We start from the raw sequence: 18261 nt of genomic DNA on the forward strand, positions 1-18261 counted from the left end.
TTTGGCCAATTTCACATCACTTTCACTAAAAAGGAATGTCCCATGTACACTCCAGACAGACGTCACCGCAAACTGCCCTACATTACAACTGTAAACAGCACGGGTAACTAAGGTCCCACTTAGATGGCCATAAACATTGAAACATTTACCTTCCCGGCACCTTTACAGCCCAATGCTTTGATAATTAAAACAAGGATGGTGGGAACGAGGGCTTCTAAGGATTTGGTTTAATGGATGAGCGAAGGTGGATGCAGAGCAGATGATGAACAAGTGTTGCATAGCTCTGCACTGCTGAGAGGGACTGCTGTCAGATGGAAGGTCCACGTGTCTCCGACATGTTTCACAACCCTGGACGTCCTCATAAAAAATGTTCACAACTGATGAAGTGCAGCTCATTTTGTAGAATGGAACGAACTGCGGCCAATTAGCCGACGGCGAGCTTATTTACAAAGCCACACTATCATGAGAATGGGCGTTTCAGTGGCTGATTGATAAACATTGGACAAGGGTCAAGAGTTGTGAAATTGTGAGATTAAATCAGAATGGAATCCTCCTACTTCAACCATTTGAAGGCTCGCCTTTTCCCAGTCTCCGCACTCAACCCGTTCACCTGTTCAGCGCGGGTGGAAGATCGGCCTGAAACAGCAAGTCTATTGCTTTCCCCGCTGAGTATTTCTAGCATTGGTTTGATCCTACATCTGCCTCGTTAGTTGGCAATCATAGGTTGGGTGGCTGGATCTGTTATTCTGTCCAAATACACAGTAGCCAAGCCCCACAAACGAGTGAAGTTCAGTTTAGTTTAGAGATACAGCACGGAAATAGCACTTTCGATCATCCATACACGAGTTCTGTTATCCCACTTTCGCATCCCATATACCAGGGGCAATTTATAGAAGGCAATTAACGTACAAACCTGCACGTCTTTGGAATGTGGGAGGAAACCAGAGAAAACCACAGCGGTCATAGAGAGAACATAAAAACGCCATAGAGACAGCACACAAAGTCATGATCGAGCCATGGTCTCTGGCGCTGTGAGGCAGCAGCTCTACCACTGCACCACTGCACTGCAGATCAACCATAAGGACACTGACAGTCAGAAAAGCAGAACAGCCATCAATACAACCTCAGCTAGAAGAAATGATTTGACAGATCTAATCCAAATTTGATATAAATGGAAACAAACTGGATTCTCCAAAGGTTGCTGCCAAATCTTGGCCAATATGGTCACCAGCAATATGCTCCTGTTCCCCATTCAATAAAATCAGGGCCGATCCCACACCTTCACATCCCCACCCACATCCCTCCACCCTTTAGTCCAAACTTAACCTTGAAGAAACTGAGCATCCCCAGCATTGCTTGGAGCACAAAATTCCAATGCCTTCAGTGTTTTGTGAGTTACGTTCAAATTAATCTCAAACAACGAAAATGTGATCTTGCTGTACAATGTTAATTTATAGACACCAGTTACCGAAACACATTTGCGTACAATAAGAATAGTCTGTGAAGAAAATGAATGGCTGTATCAGCTTCGCCTGCGTTTCGATTTCACTCAGGTCTCTGGCTAACTTTACGGTTTCACAATTCAGAAATCTACAAATCAATATCAGTTGTGTTTGGCTCTGCACGGTTGAACTTCATCACAAGTGGAGAACTCGACCCAACCCTCAGCATATCTGCCCTTGGACAAACAGTACGAGAACGGGTGCAGCCAGGTTGTTTGAGATACCACTGGAACAGTATCAGGTGAGAAGTTAACCCTCCCATAACCTACAGTGTTCATGGATCAAGAGCGAGGTCGCTCAATGACTAGCATGACAATGATGGGCTGAACAGTCTCTTCCTGCGCTGTTACATTTCTAAGACTTGGATTATATTTGGAAGGGGGCGACGAAGACATCAGATTTCCAAAATGTTCCCCCACAATGTCATGATTCCTTACGTTCAAAGAGTCATCAACCATCTCCATGGCAAAAGCAGTAGATGACTGTAAACTTAACTTGGATATCAGTTACAGAAATTGTAGGGGACAAGAGGAACTGCAGATGCTAGAATCTTGAGCAAAGCACAAAGTGCTGGAGGAACTCAGCGGGTCGTGCAGCATGTGCAGAGGGAATGGACAGGCGACGTTTTAGATCGGTCCCTTCTTCAGACAGAAAATGAAGGGTTGGTTTTATCTAGATCTCAGCGGCTTGAAACTATAAAGTGGATAATACTCACAGAGTGGGCTCGGAGAACAAACTGATGAAGATGGAGCAACAACAAGATCAGACGTGGCTCTGGAACAAGTTGATGTTGAACTTTGTCGGCACCACAATGTGGTGACTCTTGCGTACTGACTAGGCGAGTTCTGCTAAATGATTTTACCCAGTTGTATGCAAAGCAAAGTATTTCACCGTACCTAGGTACATGTGACAATAAAATTTCATTGAATCATGAACCATCCCGAAACTCACCAAGGAGATGCTTGTGTGAGAGACCAGTCAGAACATTGGGACTAGCGAGTCTTTATTAACACTGTGATGATCGCCACTTGCACAACCATGGGAAGAGGCAATTTGAAACTTTACTTAATTACTGAAACTGATGCACATGGAGGTACAATATGGTCTGCTCAACTCAAAACAGCTCCAGAAAGTGGCTCTTGTAAAAGATAACCCTTCTAGTTATCTTTGAAGTGGAGAGCACAGTAACACTGTGGAAGAGGTGCTCTGTTAGAGTGCCAGAGACCCAGGTTCGATCCTGACCAGATTAGACTATGTCTACAGACGGGTGCTGTCCGTATTGTACGTTCTCCCCGTGACCGCGTGGGTTTTCTCCGGGTGCCCCCACATTCCAAAGACATGCAGATTTGTAGGTTAATTGGCTTCGGTAAGTTGGCCCTAGTGTGTAAGATAGAACCGGTGTACGGGTGATCGCTGGTCGGTGCTGTCTCGGTGGGCTGAGGGGCCTGTTTCCACGCTGTATCTCTAAACCAAACCAACCTAGTTACCTTTTCAAATCTAGTGTCTGCTTTTTTACCACTATACCAACTGCTTTGGTCAAAATCTGCACCATAGATTTACAAGAGCTGGAGTAGCTCTTCAAGGCTGCCCAGAGATTCATGGCTGATCTTCTCCCTTAGTCCCATACTCCTGCCCTGTCCCCATATCAATGCATTCCCTTAATGTCCAAACATCTACTGAAGCCTGCTCTGAATTAACCTAGTGACTGGCTACGTCAAGCCCTCCCGAGGTAGAGGACTCAGATACCAATCCCTCCTTCTTAATGTGAGACCGTGACTGCCGGTTTTACACCCTTCCGCCAAAGATAATATCCTCCATGCAACCACCACGTCAAGTGCTGCAAACGTCGATGAGATCTCCGATTCTTTTGATAACACGGGCTTTGTCAACACTTCTGCGGCCTATGGATTGCAAGCTGGGAAACAAGAAATATTCTTGTAAAAAGGAAGTATTTTCTTGTGAAATGGAGGACTTTTCTCGTGAAAATGAGTCATTTTCTCGCCTCCCATTCTCCTTCCCCACCTCTATCTTTCCGTCTGAAGAAGGGTACTGATCTGGAACGTCACCTATTCATTTTCTCCAGAGATGCTGCCTGACCCGCTGAATTACTCCAGCATTTTGCATCTATCTTTGGTATAAACCAGCATTTTCAGTTCTTTCCTGCACAAGAGATGGCCACTGATGCCACCTTTCTGAGCTGCACGTTTCTACAATTCTAACGACTTTTTTTAAAGGTGGCGCATGAACTAACTCTGCAATGGGTCTCACTGACCTGACCACAAAATGAGCAAGATAAATCCAGAGATTGCGTCGGAACAGAGTGCATGCACAAAGAGGCGCAACGACAGCATACGATTCGACTCTGGAGCAACCTGACATTCACCTCCCCACCTGACGCTCCCGGTCGCTGTGAGGGATGAGGGCAGAGAACGCTGCCAGCAGTTGTTGGATTGCACAAGCTCAGGAGCCACTTTCACAACAGCTGCAAGAGGCAAGTCGAAACTGTTCCCGCTTATTGAAACGGATGTGCGGGACGCAGATGCTTTCTGCTGAACTCATATCGACACAAGATTCAGAACAGCCCCTGCGAGTGGCACTTGTGAAAGGCAACCCTTTCAGATCCAATTTCTGTCACTGAAGCGCTCGAACCAAGAGCCGAGGTCAAAATCGCCACCAAAGTGCTCCACAAACCAGATTTTATTCACCAGCAAACAATATCCCTTTAGCAATTGAAGGGAACAAGATGAAGGATGATTGAAGGCCCAGCGTCATGTCAAGTTGTTGGCTTACCCAGCCTTCTCTATACAACAGTCCTCACTCACACAAGTGGGCAACCGTGCCTGTCTGATGGCCAGCATTAGTACAGTGGTTACACTGAACCAGTTGCCAACCAATGCAACTCCTCCACATTCAGCAGCTCATCCCTTTTACTTCACAATTTAGTTCCCCAAGGATTGGAAATTGATTTCCTTTGATAACCCCAGCCTGTAACAGTTCAGAAAGGCAAGAGAATCATCTAACCTGCCTCGCCGATGGCTGCAGAGATTCAGGTGAGAACACACTTCAGTCTGAACAGAGCACAGACGCTGAAATGGGGAAGGCCATTCCTCTACTCGTCAAGATATATTTAAATAACGTTGTCCCCAGAGAGTGTTAAGTATTACATTTTGTGCATGCTGCCAGTGGGATTTGATATCCCAGTGGGATTTGATATGTTAACTGATAAGCTAAGAATACAAATATAGTTTAAATAAAAATTATATTATTTCAGTTTGAACGTTGGGCAGATCTGCAGAGGTGGATAACCGCAAGGTTGTGTCTTTGAGCAAACTAAATTGCCAGGGTTTCTAATGGTATCTGATGCTCTCTGACCCAGAGTAATGCAACAGGCTTTATTGATCTGTACCTCGTGGCCAATAGCAATATCAATCAATCTATATCAGTTTTATTCGTCACATTGCACATAAAGTGCAAGTGAAATGAATTTGCCAGCAGCGGTACGATGAAATAAGAACACACAAAAACACAAGAAAAATGTAACACAAACATCCACCACAGCATTCATCACTGTGGTGGAAGGCACAAAAATTGGCCAGACCAACATTCCAGTTGAAACATTTAATCCTCTGAGCCCTGTCCCCTTCATCACGTGCTGCCTAATCTGCCCTCACATCACTGCAAACTCACCTGCCTCCTCTGCAACCCTTTCCCACCTTCATTGATGGACGCAACCATCACAAGTTATAAGAGTAGAATTAGGGCCATCGAGTCTCCACTGCCATGGTTGGTTTCTGCCTCCGAATCCCATTTTCTGGCCTTCTCCTCATAACCCTTGACACCCGTTCTAATCAAGAACTTGTCTATCTTTGCCTTAAAAATATCCACTGACTTGGCCTCCACAGCTCTCTGTGGCAATGAGTTCCACAGATTAACTACACTCTGACTAAAGAAGTTCCTACTCACCTCTTTTCTAAAAGAGCGCCCTTTAATTCTGAGCCAATGACCTCTAGTCCTAGACTTTCCCACCAGTGGAAACATCCTTTCCACATCCACTCTGTCTAATGCCTTTCATTATTCTGTAAGTTGCAATGAGGTCACCCCCCAACCTTCTAAACTCCAGCAAGTGGAGGCCCAGTGTTGTCAAACGCTCAATCCTGGAATTACCTCACATGACTGTGTACATCCGTGGGCATATTCCCCAGGACAGCTTCTCATCTACTCCTCCCTCCACATCAAACTCCATAGCCCCAGCCCTTTGCTCCAACTATGCATTCCGATGCTTTTACTGATACCAGAGGTCTCCTGACCCTTTCTCTTCCTCAATCACACAAAGGGTGGGCAACACTGTAAAAAAAATAGCACTTGTGTTCTCTTTAACCAACTCTGGACCTTGTGTGTAACTGGCCCATTCACGACAGTAGTTGAGACCACTACATGTTTGTGGGACTCAGTTAAGTTGAATTTAGTTTATTTACACGTGTACGGAGGTACAGTGAAAAGGTTACATTGCGTGCTAACCAGTCAGCGGAAGCAAAGATCCTATAGCGGAGCAAGATAGACCACTCCTTCTAAATGCAATGGGCTGACGTGTAGTACGCAACGGAGCGGAACGTGGGTCTTTTTTTTCCATCCATTTCAGTAACCTGACCCGGCGTGCAATCAACGTTGCGGGGGAACAGTTTATGTTAATAAATTATAATTCTGAAAATGAGAAGATTTTTACCAAAGAACTTTTATTTTTGCGAGGATGTTTCCGTAACCAACGAAAAAGACGTAGTACGGTCATGGGCAGATTCATGGGTGATTTTCGGCCCCATATCCGTAACCGGCTTCCGTCTCCGCACTAGTTATCTTTGCTCCACTATGGGATCTTTGGTGCGGAGACGGAAGCCGGTTACGGAAATGGGGCCGAAAATTACCCATGAATCTGCCTATGACCGTACTATGTCTTTTTCGTCGAGTGATCTATCTTGCTCGCTATAGGATCTTTGAGCGGAAGGACCGTACAAGATTACAATCAAGCCATCAACATTTTACAGATGCATGTTAAGGGAAAGAAATTGAATAATGTATAATAGAAACATAGAAAATAGGTGCAGAAGTAGGCCATTCGGCCCTTCGAGCCTGCACCGCCATTCAATATGATCATGGCTGATCATCCAACTCAGTATCCTGTTCCTGCCTTCTCTCCATACCCCCTGATCCCTTTAGCCACAAGGGCCACATCTAACTCCCTCTTAAATATAGCCAATGAACTGGCCTCAACTACCTTCTGCAGCAGAGAATTCCAGAGATTCACCACTCGCTGTGTGAAAAAAGTTTTCCTCATCTCGGTCCTAAAAGATTTCCCCCTGATCCTTAAACTATGACCCTTTGTTCTGGACTTCCCCAACATCGGGAACAATCTTCCTGCAATAATCCAAGATAAAGTATAATTGGAGTCACATACATCATTATGAACAACATTTCACCTTCACTAAGCACCAGTGATTGCTCTCTAAACAAAATTATTAATAAAAACAAAACCTTTGGCCACTCATCTCATGTTCAAGTGGGATGTGGGAAGAACGAACTGGATTTGTGATTTATGAGTCACCGTGCTACAAAAAATTATGAAATGTGTGAAGCATTTGGAAGATATTTGAAAGATATGTAGAGGAATTAAATCACCATTTCAGCTTGCTAAGTTTAGTCTAGTTGCAAAGTGACTAAGACACTCAAGTAAAAGCTATTTCGGAATTTCAGTTGAACCTGAAATTTTAAAACCGTGCATCTTAGACCATGGAGTTCCACGGATATATTGAATAAATTAACCCACACAACTTGCACTGGAATGGCACTCAAGTAAAGTTCACCAATCCAACACTTTCGCACCGTGATTGGTGGCGAGGCTCCAAGGATTGGATCTTTGGAGCCGGAACAGACAGATCTGGAGTGGTGTAAGACAGGAGGTTCAGCTCTTCCTGTCACGTGGGAAGTCACTCCTTGATACATTCAACAAACGTTGTTCAAAGTACCGTCACAGCTTGTGAGGCCCCTGCCTTTTCCTTATTCTCCATTATAACTTCTCCCGCCTCAGTCTATAAGGAACCGGGCCATGATTGAGTAACACATAAATTATAGCCCCTCTCTGCACCAACCTGGAATTCAATATCCCTCAGACAGCAGTGGTGGTGGAGGCAGATATGATAGTTATGTTTAAGAGGCTTTTAGATGGATATGCAGTGAATAGAGGGATTGGCATCATGTTCAGGCGAAGATTAGTTCATCAAGGCATCAAGTTAGGCACGGTCAATGGAGGACGAAGGGTCAGGAGTGTTTCATTGTCATATGCTATATGTCCCAGATAGAACAACGTTTTTATTTCCTTGCAGCAGCACAACAGAATATATTGTACAAAATATAACAGAACAGGTGATGGGCCTGCTACTGTGCTGCCCTGTTCTATTTTCTTATGCAAGTTCACTAAATCATTTAGTCAGACTTCAGCTGTATTGAGAAAAAGTAATGTAGGTTGATGAGCTGCCTGCCTATGGTGACAACACCTTACAGCCAACACTGAAAGAATAAATACATAGTTCACAAGTTTAACGCTCTAAGGTAAAAACAAACCCAGACAGGGAGAACTGTCCAGCCACATATATTACAGAAGAGTATTATTAGATCAAAGGATTTTTTTTTTTTAATGTTCCCAAAAAAAAAGCAGCAACTTCAGGATTGAGACCATTTCGACATTCAGCAAAGTTGGTTGTCAAGGCTGCAGAGTACAGGATTGATCTCTCAAATGGCAGAAACGGACTGTGGCACGAGAAGGCCTGCAAAAGTTAACAAAGGTCCCTCGCAGGCTGAGGCAGGAGACGTTATATTGGAGAATAAGGAATTGGGGGAGAAATTAAATAAATATCTTGTGTCTGCTTTCACGTTGACACAGAATGTCGAGAGCAAATGTGCAGCACAATGAGATTAACATAAATAAATATAGTGTTAGAGAAAATAACGGGACAGAAATTGATATCCGCATGGCAGAGTTTGAGGGAAGTGCAACGGCCATGTGGATGCACAAATCATCGCAATATTTCCCTGAGTAGAATGATTTCTACAAGGAGGAAGTTTCAGGAATGAAGAGGGATGAGAGAAGGCAATTTGCTTTAAATTAGTAGGACAGATAATTCTGGGATCTTTCATTAAGGAAATATCAAAGGGGCATTTAGGAAATTATAAATGCGGCAGGCTCAACATGGACTTCTGAAAGGGAAATCCTGTTTGACAAACCCACTTTATTTATTTTAAACGAGGATAGAACACAGAACAGCACAGGAACGGGCCTGTGGACCACAATGTCTGTGTCAAACCTGGTGGCAAGATCAACCCTTATCTGCCTGAACATAATCCATACCTATGTACCTATCCAAATGTCTCTTCAATTGTATCTGAATCCACCACCACCATCCCCCGCAGCGTGTTCTGGGCACTCACCTCTCTCTCTCTGTCTCTGTCTCTGTGGGAAAAGAAACTTGCCGCACACATCTCCTTGTAACAGAAATGACAAGGATAAAATCCGACGAGTGTAGTGAGATGACAACCGGCCTTTGTGAAGGCTCCACACAAAAGGTTATTGAACGAAATAAGAAATCAAAAGTGATCTGGTGGTGTATTCATTTGGGTTGAGCATTGTTTGAGCACTGAATAAAGGAGTCATTTTTTGGGCAATTATTATACAGCACGCAGTGGAGAGCCACAGGATTGGTGCTGGGCTCCCAGCCGGACTGACAGAGGAGGAGCAGTGAGAGGAGTGTTTCTTTCAAGTAACCATACTTTGAGATATACCCAAGCTGGGTGATGATACAAAGCTGGGTGGTTTATGTTTGGTTTAGTTTAGTTACAGCGCAGAAACAGGCCATTCAGCCCACCGAGTCCACGCCGACCAGCGATACCTGTACACTCCCTGGAGTGTGGGAAGAAACTGGAGGAAACCCATGCAGGTCATGGGGAGAACAGACAAACTCCAAACAAACAAACCACCCGTACTCAGTATGAGTTCAATAAAGCCAGCCCTCAGCCTCCTATGCTCCACAGAAAAACAAGTCTCAGTTTATCCACCTTCCCCCTGTTACTCAAGTCCGCAAGCCCAGGTAACATCTTGGTTAATCCTCATTGTATCCATTTGAACTTAATGACATTTTAATAATAACATTTTACAAGAATGATCCCAGGAATGAGTAGGTTAACCTATGATGAGCGTTTGTCAGAACTGGGCCTGTACTCGCTGGAGTTTAGAAGAATGAGGAGGGACATCATTGAAACATACAGAATGATGAAAGGCTTGGATAGAGTGGATGTGGAGAGGATGTTTCCACCTGTGGGAGAGTCTAGAACTAGAGATCATAGCCTCAGAATTAAAGGATGTGCTTTTAGGAAGGAGATGAGGATAGGTCAGCCATGATTGAATGGTGGAGTAGACTTGATGGGCCAAATGGTCTAATTCTACCCCTATCACTTATGACCTTATGACATCCATCCCACAGCAGGGAAACCAGAACTGCCTAAAGTACTCAAGAGTGAAGAGTGTTTAATTGTCATATGTACCAAAACAGAATAATTGTCTTCATAACAAGTTTGTAAATACAGTACTCAATGGATAATAAACCAAAGAAAGTACAATAAATAAAAAAAAAACATTAGTCACATGTTGCCAAGACTCGACAGCAGTGTGGAAAATGTGAGGTTACCACTTTAACAGAAACATGTGGAAAAGTAAATAGTGGGAGATTGAAAGGGCCAAGTGAAGGAAGCTACGTGGCATCTAGATGAAGGTACTGACCCAAAATGTGATCTGTCCATTTCCCTCCTCAGATGCTGCCTGACCTGCTTGTGTCCTTTCAGCATACTTTTTTTTTTTTTTAAACTCAAGAGTCCAGCATCCGCAGTCCCTTGTCTACCTATTGTTACTTTGGGTTCATTGCAAGATGACTTGAGTACAGGAATACAGACATCTTGTTCAAATTATGTAGACCACAACAGGAATGGGTCTAAGAACTCGTGTGGTTGTGAATGAGGAAATGCAGGGATGGTTTTTCACACTGATTCCTGCAGCGACAGACCGAACTCCAGCCTGAACTGTCTCAAGTTTAGGAGAATGAGCGATGACATCACTGGGAGTTACAGGGTAGATATCAAGTGTGCAGGAAGGAACTGTAGATGCTGGTTTACACCGAAGATATACACACATAAAATGCTGGGGTAACTCGGCGGGTCAGGCAACATCTCTGACATTCTACCCTGATGATAGACACAAAACGCTGGAGTAACTCAGCGGGTCAGGCGGCTGTGAGATGCTGCCTGGCCCGCAGTTACTCAAGCATCTTGTGTCTTATCTTCAGGGCAGATGTCAACCCTGGCCCCTCGCCCTCATGCATTGCAGTTCATTCCAGAGGAGAAGCTGGACACGTAAACACAAGAGGTGTAGAGACACCGGCACCAGGGGGCACGACCCTCCGGCGGGGGGTGTCCCACTGAGCCGCAGCCCAGGCGGCTCCGCTCCGCACTGCACCCGTACCCGGGGTGGTCCGGAGACGACCACAAGGCAACTGTATCACCCCGTCCCTCTCTCACCTCCAGCCCGGCTCCACCCCCAACTCTATCCCCAGGCCCCCGTCCCTCACTCACCTGGACACTTTGCTGGCGATGAGTGCGGGAGAGGCGGACAGGCTCCTGCACTTGGCCCTGCCGCGGAGCCGGGAGCACAGCCCTCTCTCCAGCTCCCGGGGCTGCGGCTGAGGCCCGGCCGGGACACCCGGGCTTGCCTCCTCCATCCCCGCCGTGTCAGGGAGCCGGGTCGGCGGTGACAGCCCTCGCTGTAGTCCAGGCCCAGCCCGGCTCGGCTCGGCTCCGATTGGCAACGCAGGGCGACTCGCTACAGGCGCCGCTCCGCCTGCTACAATGTATCAGCGCCTCCTCCCCGCTCTACCGTAATACCCCGACACCAGCCGGCCGGCCCGCCCGCTCACCTCGCCTCGCCTCCCTGGCCAGGCCAGGCTGCAAGTGAAGCTGAGGGCCTCAGATCAGGAGAGTTACTGCCAGGAAATTGTCCATCGCGCTGAGATCCGCAAAAGCGGCCGCCTAGCCATGGTGCCGTAATGGAAACAGGCCCTTCGGCCCACCTTATCCATGCTGACCAAGTGAATATGTTGTCTGGTCCCCTTTACCTGCATTAAACCCATAAACCTGGAGTCTTTGTAGTGTGGGAGCAAACCAGAGTACCCGGAGAAACATACGTGGTCATGGGGAGAACGTACAAACTTCATACACACAGTACTAGTGCTGTAAGGTATTCGGTGCTGTGAGGCAGCATCCCTACCGCTGTGCCACTGTGTTCTTATGATGTTCTTGGGCATCACAGTTTGGGTATTCCCCACCCAGCCAGTGCCAGGCGATCTGAGATTGGTGATTGACCAAGGAATTGCAGTCATGGGCAGAGGTGTTGTGTCTATGATGGGGATATTAAACTGCCCACAGTGCATGTAAACAACCACTTGACAATATTTCAACTATCACTAAACTATGAACTGCCTTGATTGCACTGGGGATTTGGGGCTTTGGACGGTAATATTAGGGTTTTCAATTTATTGGTTTTTAAATTTTATTATTTGTTATCTATAAGTATTGTGTTGACAGGCCTGTAATGCAGTGTTGGGGTTGGAGATTGCAACATTCATGTGGTCCGCCCAAATGCAATCAACCTGGTGTGCACAATCAAATAAGATCAAATAGAACAAGTTCTCCTACAACTTTAGGCTGAGCACGCCATACGCAAGAAGATGTAGTTGTTAGTAGACTTGATGGGACGAATGGCCTAATTCTGCTCCTGTCACTTCTGATGTTGCTGCAAGTAAGAATTTCATTGTTCCATTTTCAGTACATATCACAATTAAACACTCTTGACTCCCCCATGGGTAATGCATGCTGATGAATATTTAGTCGTCCACCCATCAGCAGAAGATATGTTTAAGAAAGAACTGCCGATGCTGGAAAAATCGAAGGTAAACAAAAAATGCTGGAGAAACTCAGCGAGTGAGGCAGCATCTATGGAGCAAAGGAATAGGTGACGTTTCGGTTCAAGACCCTTCTTCAGCAGAAGATATGTCATCAGTAGGCTGTGGAAGCTTTCTGTGCACTAATTCACTGCTACCGTTTTTACATTGCCACACAGGTTGAAGCTCTCTAGTCTGACATTCTGTGGTCCAACAACTCTCCCGATCCACCATGTTTTGAACATGTGGTTCAGATCAATACTAATTAACATTCTAACCATGATCTGTATTAACCTGCGGCTAATTAACTAACCGGTGAAACTCCTGCTATTTCAACGGACAGTGTTATTAACTTAAGGAAACCGGGTCACGGGCAGTTCTTGGAACCTTTACGTGTCCCAGAGTGCGTCTATTCTTGAAGATAGTTCTGCTCAGCGGAAGATGACCAGGGGAGGGCAATTTCTCACACCTATGTTTTCCATGGTCTGGCTCTAGTCTGAGCCCAAGGGTGCTGGGCTGGAGAGTTTCAACCTGTAGTCACTGCACTTCAACATCGGTTGCAAAGACATGCCAAAAGCTGTTAGTTTTTCTTTCTGTGCTAGTGGTTGCAATGCAATTCCTCACTATGTGCTAGATGAGATATGTACCATCCACAGAGTGCACCATCTATAGTGTACCATCCACAGAAGGCACTGTAGCCCCTCTAACAGCACCTCCCAAAGCCAACCTACCACCCACAGATGCCCCTCCAGATTACACACCATCCTGACTTGGAATTACTGTATATGGCCATTTCCTCATCTCGCCAAGTCTAATCCTGGAATTCCCTGTGGGAATACCTTCACCAGAAGGACTGCAGCGGTTCAAGTAGGTAGCTCACTGCAGCTTCTCAGGGCAGTAAGCATGGAACTACCCAGACATTACCACCAGCATAGTGATGCAGCGGTAGACTTAATTCATTACAGTGCCAGAGACCCGGGTTCAATCCTAACTACGGTTGCTGTGTGTAAAGAATTTGTACATTCTCCCTGTGACCGTGTGGGTTGTCACCTGTTTCCTCACCCACTCTAAAGTCTTGCTAGTTTGTAGTTTGTAATTGTCCCTAGATTGTAGGATAGAAATAGTGTGTGGGGTGATCGCTGGTCGGCGTGGGCTCAGGAGACCAAAGGGCTTGTTTCCACGTTGTATCTCTAAACTAAACTAAATTAAGATGACCAGAGACAAGGTAAAATCGGCAGCAGTAGCAAAGGTTAAATGAGGGTGAAATTAGGTATTGTTGACCAATAATGTAGGAACTCACACACTTACAGCCAAAGTAACACTGGAAAACTCATCCAGAGTATAAGAATCCAAACCCACCAGGTGTCCTGGGAAATTCACTTCCAGATAATTGAATCTTTAATTAAAAGCACTTAGGCAGTAACAGTGAGTGTGGGATTAATGGGCAATCGGGAACGTCCGCCTGGATCACCATTCATTAGGAGGTTGTACAGTTTTCACCTGGTCTGGCCTGTTTGTGGCTCTAGACCCCTGTGCCGATTGCCTCTCTATTGGCCTTGAAACACAATTGTTCAAGGCTGTTAGGGCCTTTGAGGAATAGAGGGAAGGGAGAAAAGAAAAGTTGAGGAATAGAGGGAAGGGAGAAAAGTGGTGATTATTGGCATCAAAGGAGGTAACAAAATGGCTTTGGAGGGATGGATTAAAGAAAATCCCATTAAAAACAAGATGGAAACAAGGGAGAATGAAGGGCTACTCAATGTTAAAGGAGGGAATTTGTGCTTGGAGTCTGGACAGACCAAACGAGTACTTTGCATCTGTTTTCACCAAGGAGAAGGACATGGAGGACAGGGGGATTAGTGAGGAGAATATCAATAAGCAAGGGCAGTTTGAGATTAAGAAGGAGGAGGCCTTGGGGCTCATGAAGAGCATTAAGGTGGATAAATCCCCAGGACCTGATGGGATCTATTCCAGGTTATTGAGAGAGAGGCAGGAGAGGAGGTTGCTGGAGCCTTGATGAAGACCTTTGTGTCTTCTCTAGCCACAGACAAGGTCCCAGAGGACTGGAGAGTAGTTAATGCTGTTCCTTTGTTTCGGAAGGTGAGAGAATCCAGGGTATTATGGGCCGCTGAGCCTCACGTCAGTGGTAGGGAAACTATTGGGGAGGATTCTTCAAGATAGGATTTACTTACATTTGGAAGAGAAAGGGTTAATTGTGGACAGTAGGCATGGCTTTGTACAAGGCAGGTTGTATCTTCTTAACGATTACGTTTTTATGAGGTAGTGACAAATTTGATCGATGAGGGTAGGGCGGCGAATGTTGTCGACATGGATTTTAGTAAAGTCCACAAAAAAGGACACAATTTGTTGAAGTAACTCAACGGGTCAGGCAGCATCTCTGGAGAACATGGATGGGTGCCGTTTTGGGTCGTGACCCTTCTTCATATAGATTGTAGTGGGGAGGGGGGGGGGGGGGGGGGGGGGGGGGGAGAGGGGGGGGGAGAAAAAGGTTGACGAGACAAAGCCAGGCAGGTAATAGGTGAACACAGGCAAGAGAGGTTTTGTTAGGTAGATGATTGGACAAAGATCTGAGATGCGAAAACTGAAGATGTGAGACGAAAGGATTGAGGAGTTGCAAATTGTGAATCTAAAGGAAGGAATGTAGGTAGAAGGGGAAGGGGATTGAAGAAATAGATGCAAGTACAGGCAGGAACAGGAGGGGGGGGGGGGGGGGAGGAAAGGGGATTGTGGCAGAGAAAGGGTAGGGGAAGGAGGGGGGTTGTAAGTTACCTAAAATTGGTGAATTCAATGCTTAATTGAATTCTTAATTGAAGGCGGCGATGAAGACTCGACAGCAGCGATGGAGCCTCGGTGGCAGCAGTGGAGCCTTGCTGGTCGACCCGTGGCTGGCGGTCGATGAGAGCGTGGGGGCACTGCCGTGGAGGGGAAGAACAATGGACAATGGGTGGGGGGGCACTGGGTGAGTGGGGGGGGGGGGGGGGGACAATAGGGGGGGGGGGGGGGGGAAGACCTGTGGGGGGGGACAAAGGGAAATTGGAGGGGGGTGAGGGGGAGTTAGGGAACCACTGGGGTGAGTAGGGGGGGGGGGGGAGTAAAAAGGGGGAGCTCGTAACTTTGTCAGCGCAGTAGGTGGCTGCTATTTGCATACCTAGGGTACGCGAGGAGCGAGGAAATAATTTCACTGTGCCTTGTCACCTATGACAATAAAATATTCCATTCCATTTCATCCATAATTTGATGAGGTTCTCCATGGTAGGCTGACCCAAAAGATTAAGATATACAGGACTAACAGTGACTTGGTTTGTATGGATTTACAACTGGCTTACTCAAGAAGAAAGAGGGTTATGTTAGAAGGACAATATAGTGGCCAGAGGTCTGTGACCAGTGGAGTTTCAGAAGGATCTGCCTGGAGACATCTTGTTTGTTATTTCTATAACTGACTTGGACACTAACATTGATGGATCGGTTAGTAAATTTGGAGACCCTTGAACCATCTTTAATCGGACTTTATCGGGCATTATCTTCCACTAAATGTTGCCCACTTTATCTGTACACTGTACACAGCTTAGTTGATTGTAATCATGTATAGTCCTTTCCTGGGCTGGACTGGATGCAAACAAAATCTTTTCTGTTTCTCTGCACACATGATAATAATAAAATAATTTAAAAATACCGCCACACTTCACATTCTCCCCCTCCCCCCAGACCCATCTGTACTTGCATCTATGTCTTCCCTCCCCCTCCCCCTACATATACATTCATTCCTGGGAGTGGGGCAGTCACTGCCCAGCTCGTAGACACTGTCCCAACGCTTCTCTTAAACCCACCATGCGTCAGTATTACACTCTGTGAATTATTATCCTGAAGGACTTTGCACAGAACATAGAACAGTACAGCACAGGAACTGCAGCCCACAATGTCTGTGCCTAACGTGATTCCAAGATAAACTAATCTCCTCTGTCTCCTCGGTTTGATCCATACAACCCATTCCCTGCATAGCCACAGAACTATTTAAAAGCTTCTTAAACGCTACTATAGTATCGGCCTCCACCACCACTCCTGGCAGCACATTTGGGCACCCACCACTCTCTGTATAAGCATTTTGTCCCACACATCTCCTTTAAACTTTGCCCCTCTAACCTGAACGCTCTGCTCCCCAGTCTTTAACATTTCCACTTGGAATTGGTTCTGACTGTCTACTCTATCCATGCCTCTCGTAGTTTTATATACTTCTACCAGGTCTTCTCTCATCCTCCAGCATGTCAGAGAAAACTATCCAAGTTTATCCACACTCTCCTTGTAGTCGATGCCCTGGTATCTAGGTGGCATTCTGGTAAACCTCTTCTGCATCCTCTCCAAAGCCTCCATGTGCTTCTTATAATGAGGAGAGCCAGAACTGCAGACAATACTCCAAATGTGTCCTAACCAAAGTCCTATAATACTGCAACATGACTTCCTGACCCTTACCACGATCAAATTTCCTTCTCAGTATCCAAGAAGTTACCTGCAGCTAAAACTGGCCCCTGTCTCTCTGCCTTTCCATCTCTGCAGTCAGCTGGATTCTCCAATCCAGATCATTCCTTGGCTTTCCAAACAATCCCTCAGTATGTTGCAAATTAATCATTGCACAATTATTCCTTCTTTTGGTGGAGAGGTTGGCTACGTTTAAGCGGTTGTTGACTAAAGATTAGACAGTGCAAGGTTGCAGTACATAGAGAATATAGTAATGCACACGAACAGGCCCTTCAGCCCACAATGTCTGTGCTGACTGTGATGCAATATTAAACTAACCCCATCTGTCAGCACCTGGTGTACATCCAGCCCTTCCTTGCCTGTTCATGTGTTTGTCTAAAAGCCTCTTAAACACTGCTCTCTTACCTACCACCACCACCACCCCTGGCAGCGTGTTCCAGGCATTCACTATCCCTCTGCATATCTCGTTGAAACTTTTGCCCCCTCACCTTAAAGCTGGACCCTCTAGCCTATGACGTTTCCACGCTGGGAAAAAGATTCTGACTGCAGATACTATCTATGCCTCTCATCATTTTGTCAAGTCTCCCCTCACCCTCCAGAGCATTGGAGAAAATAATGCGCCTGTCCACCCTCCCTACGTAATACCACAGTTATTAATTGATTGACAGAGCGAGGATTTTGGATAATCAGATACATTTTCTCTCTATCTCAGGGTCCGGGAACGCGTTACATAGATTCAAAATGTAAAAAAAAAAATTCAAAGATTCAAACCTTTGAATCCAGCTGCAGATTTGAACCAGCTGACAGTGTTGGTGCCACCACCAGGCGGCGCCCCTGAGCAAGGTTCCAGTCTGGCTCTGTGCTGCTGAGTTTGTCCAGGGTCCTGAATCTACTGCGGATGAAGTCAGTAGAGCACATTCCTGGATCTCATGGAGCAACCAACTCTGCAGTAACAATGAGAGCAGGACAAGGCAGAGTGGCCTGGGGAAGCGACCATCTTGAATGTCCTGGGAAGACCAACACCAGGCTTAGCGAGGCTCAGATTCCTGGTGGCCTTGGGAGTGAGTGGACCATGGTGTGACAGAGCCCCAGGCTTCGAGGGAAACAGGCCAGAACTCATTGCCACAGACGGCTGTGGAGGTCAATTCATTGGGTATTTTTAAAGTAGAGGTTGATAGTTTCTTGTCTAGTAAGAGTATCAATAGTTATGGGGAGAAGGCAGGAGACTGGGTTTGAGA

At 46.0% G+C, this 18261-nt stretch overlaps 1 protein-coding gene across 1 annotated transcript in view; it reads right to left on the minus strand.

Moving 5' to 3' along the window:
• Positions 1-13285, minus strand: part of LOC129711689 (NAD kinase-like) — a 77377-nt gene extending 64092 nt beyond the window's left edge. The window contains exon 1 of the mRNA XM_055659538.1: positions 11169-13285. Within this exon, the coding sequence (XP_055515513.1) occupies positions 11169-11314 (146 nt within the window). The 5' untranslated portion in view covers positions 11315-13285. The remainder of the gene's footprint in view (positions 1-11168) is intronic.
• Positions 13286-18261: the final 4976 nt, after the last annotated feature.

Source organism: Leucoraja erinacea, chromosome 30, assembly GCF_028641065.1.
Source record: "Leucoraja erinacea ecotype New England chromosome 30, Leri_hhj_1, whole genome shotgun sequence".
NCBI classification, from domain to species: domain Eukaryota; kingdom Metazoa; phylum Chordata; class Chondrichthyes; order Rajiformes; family Rajidae; genus Leucoraja; species Leucoraja erinaceus.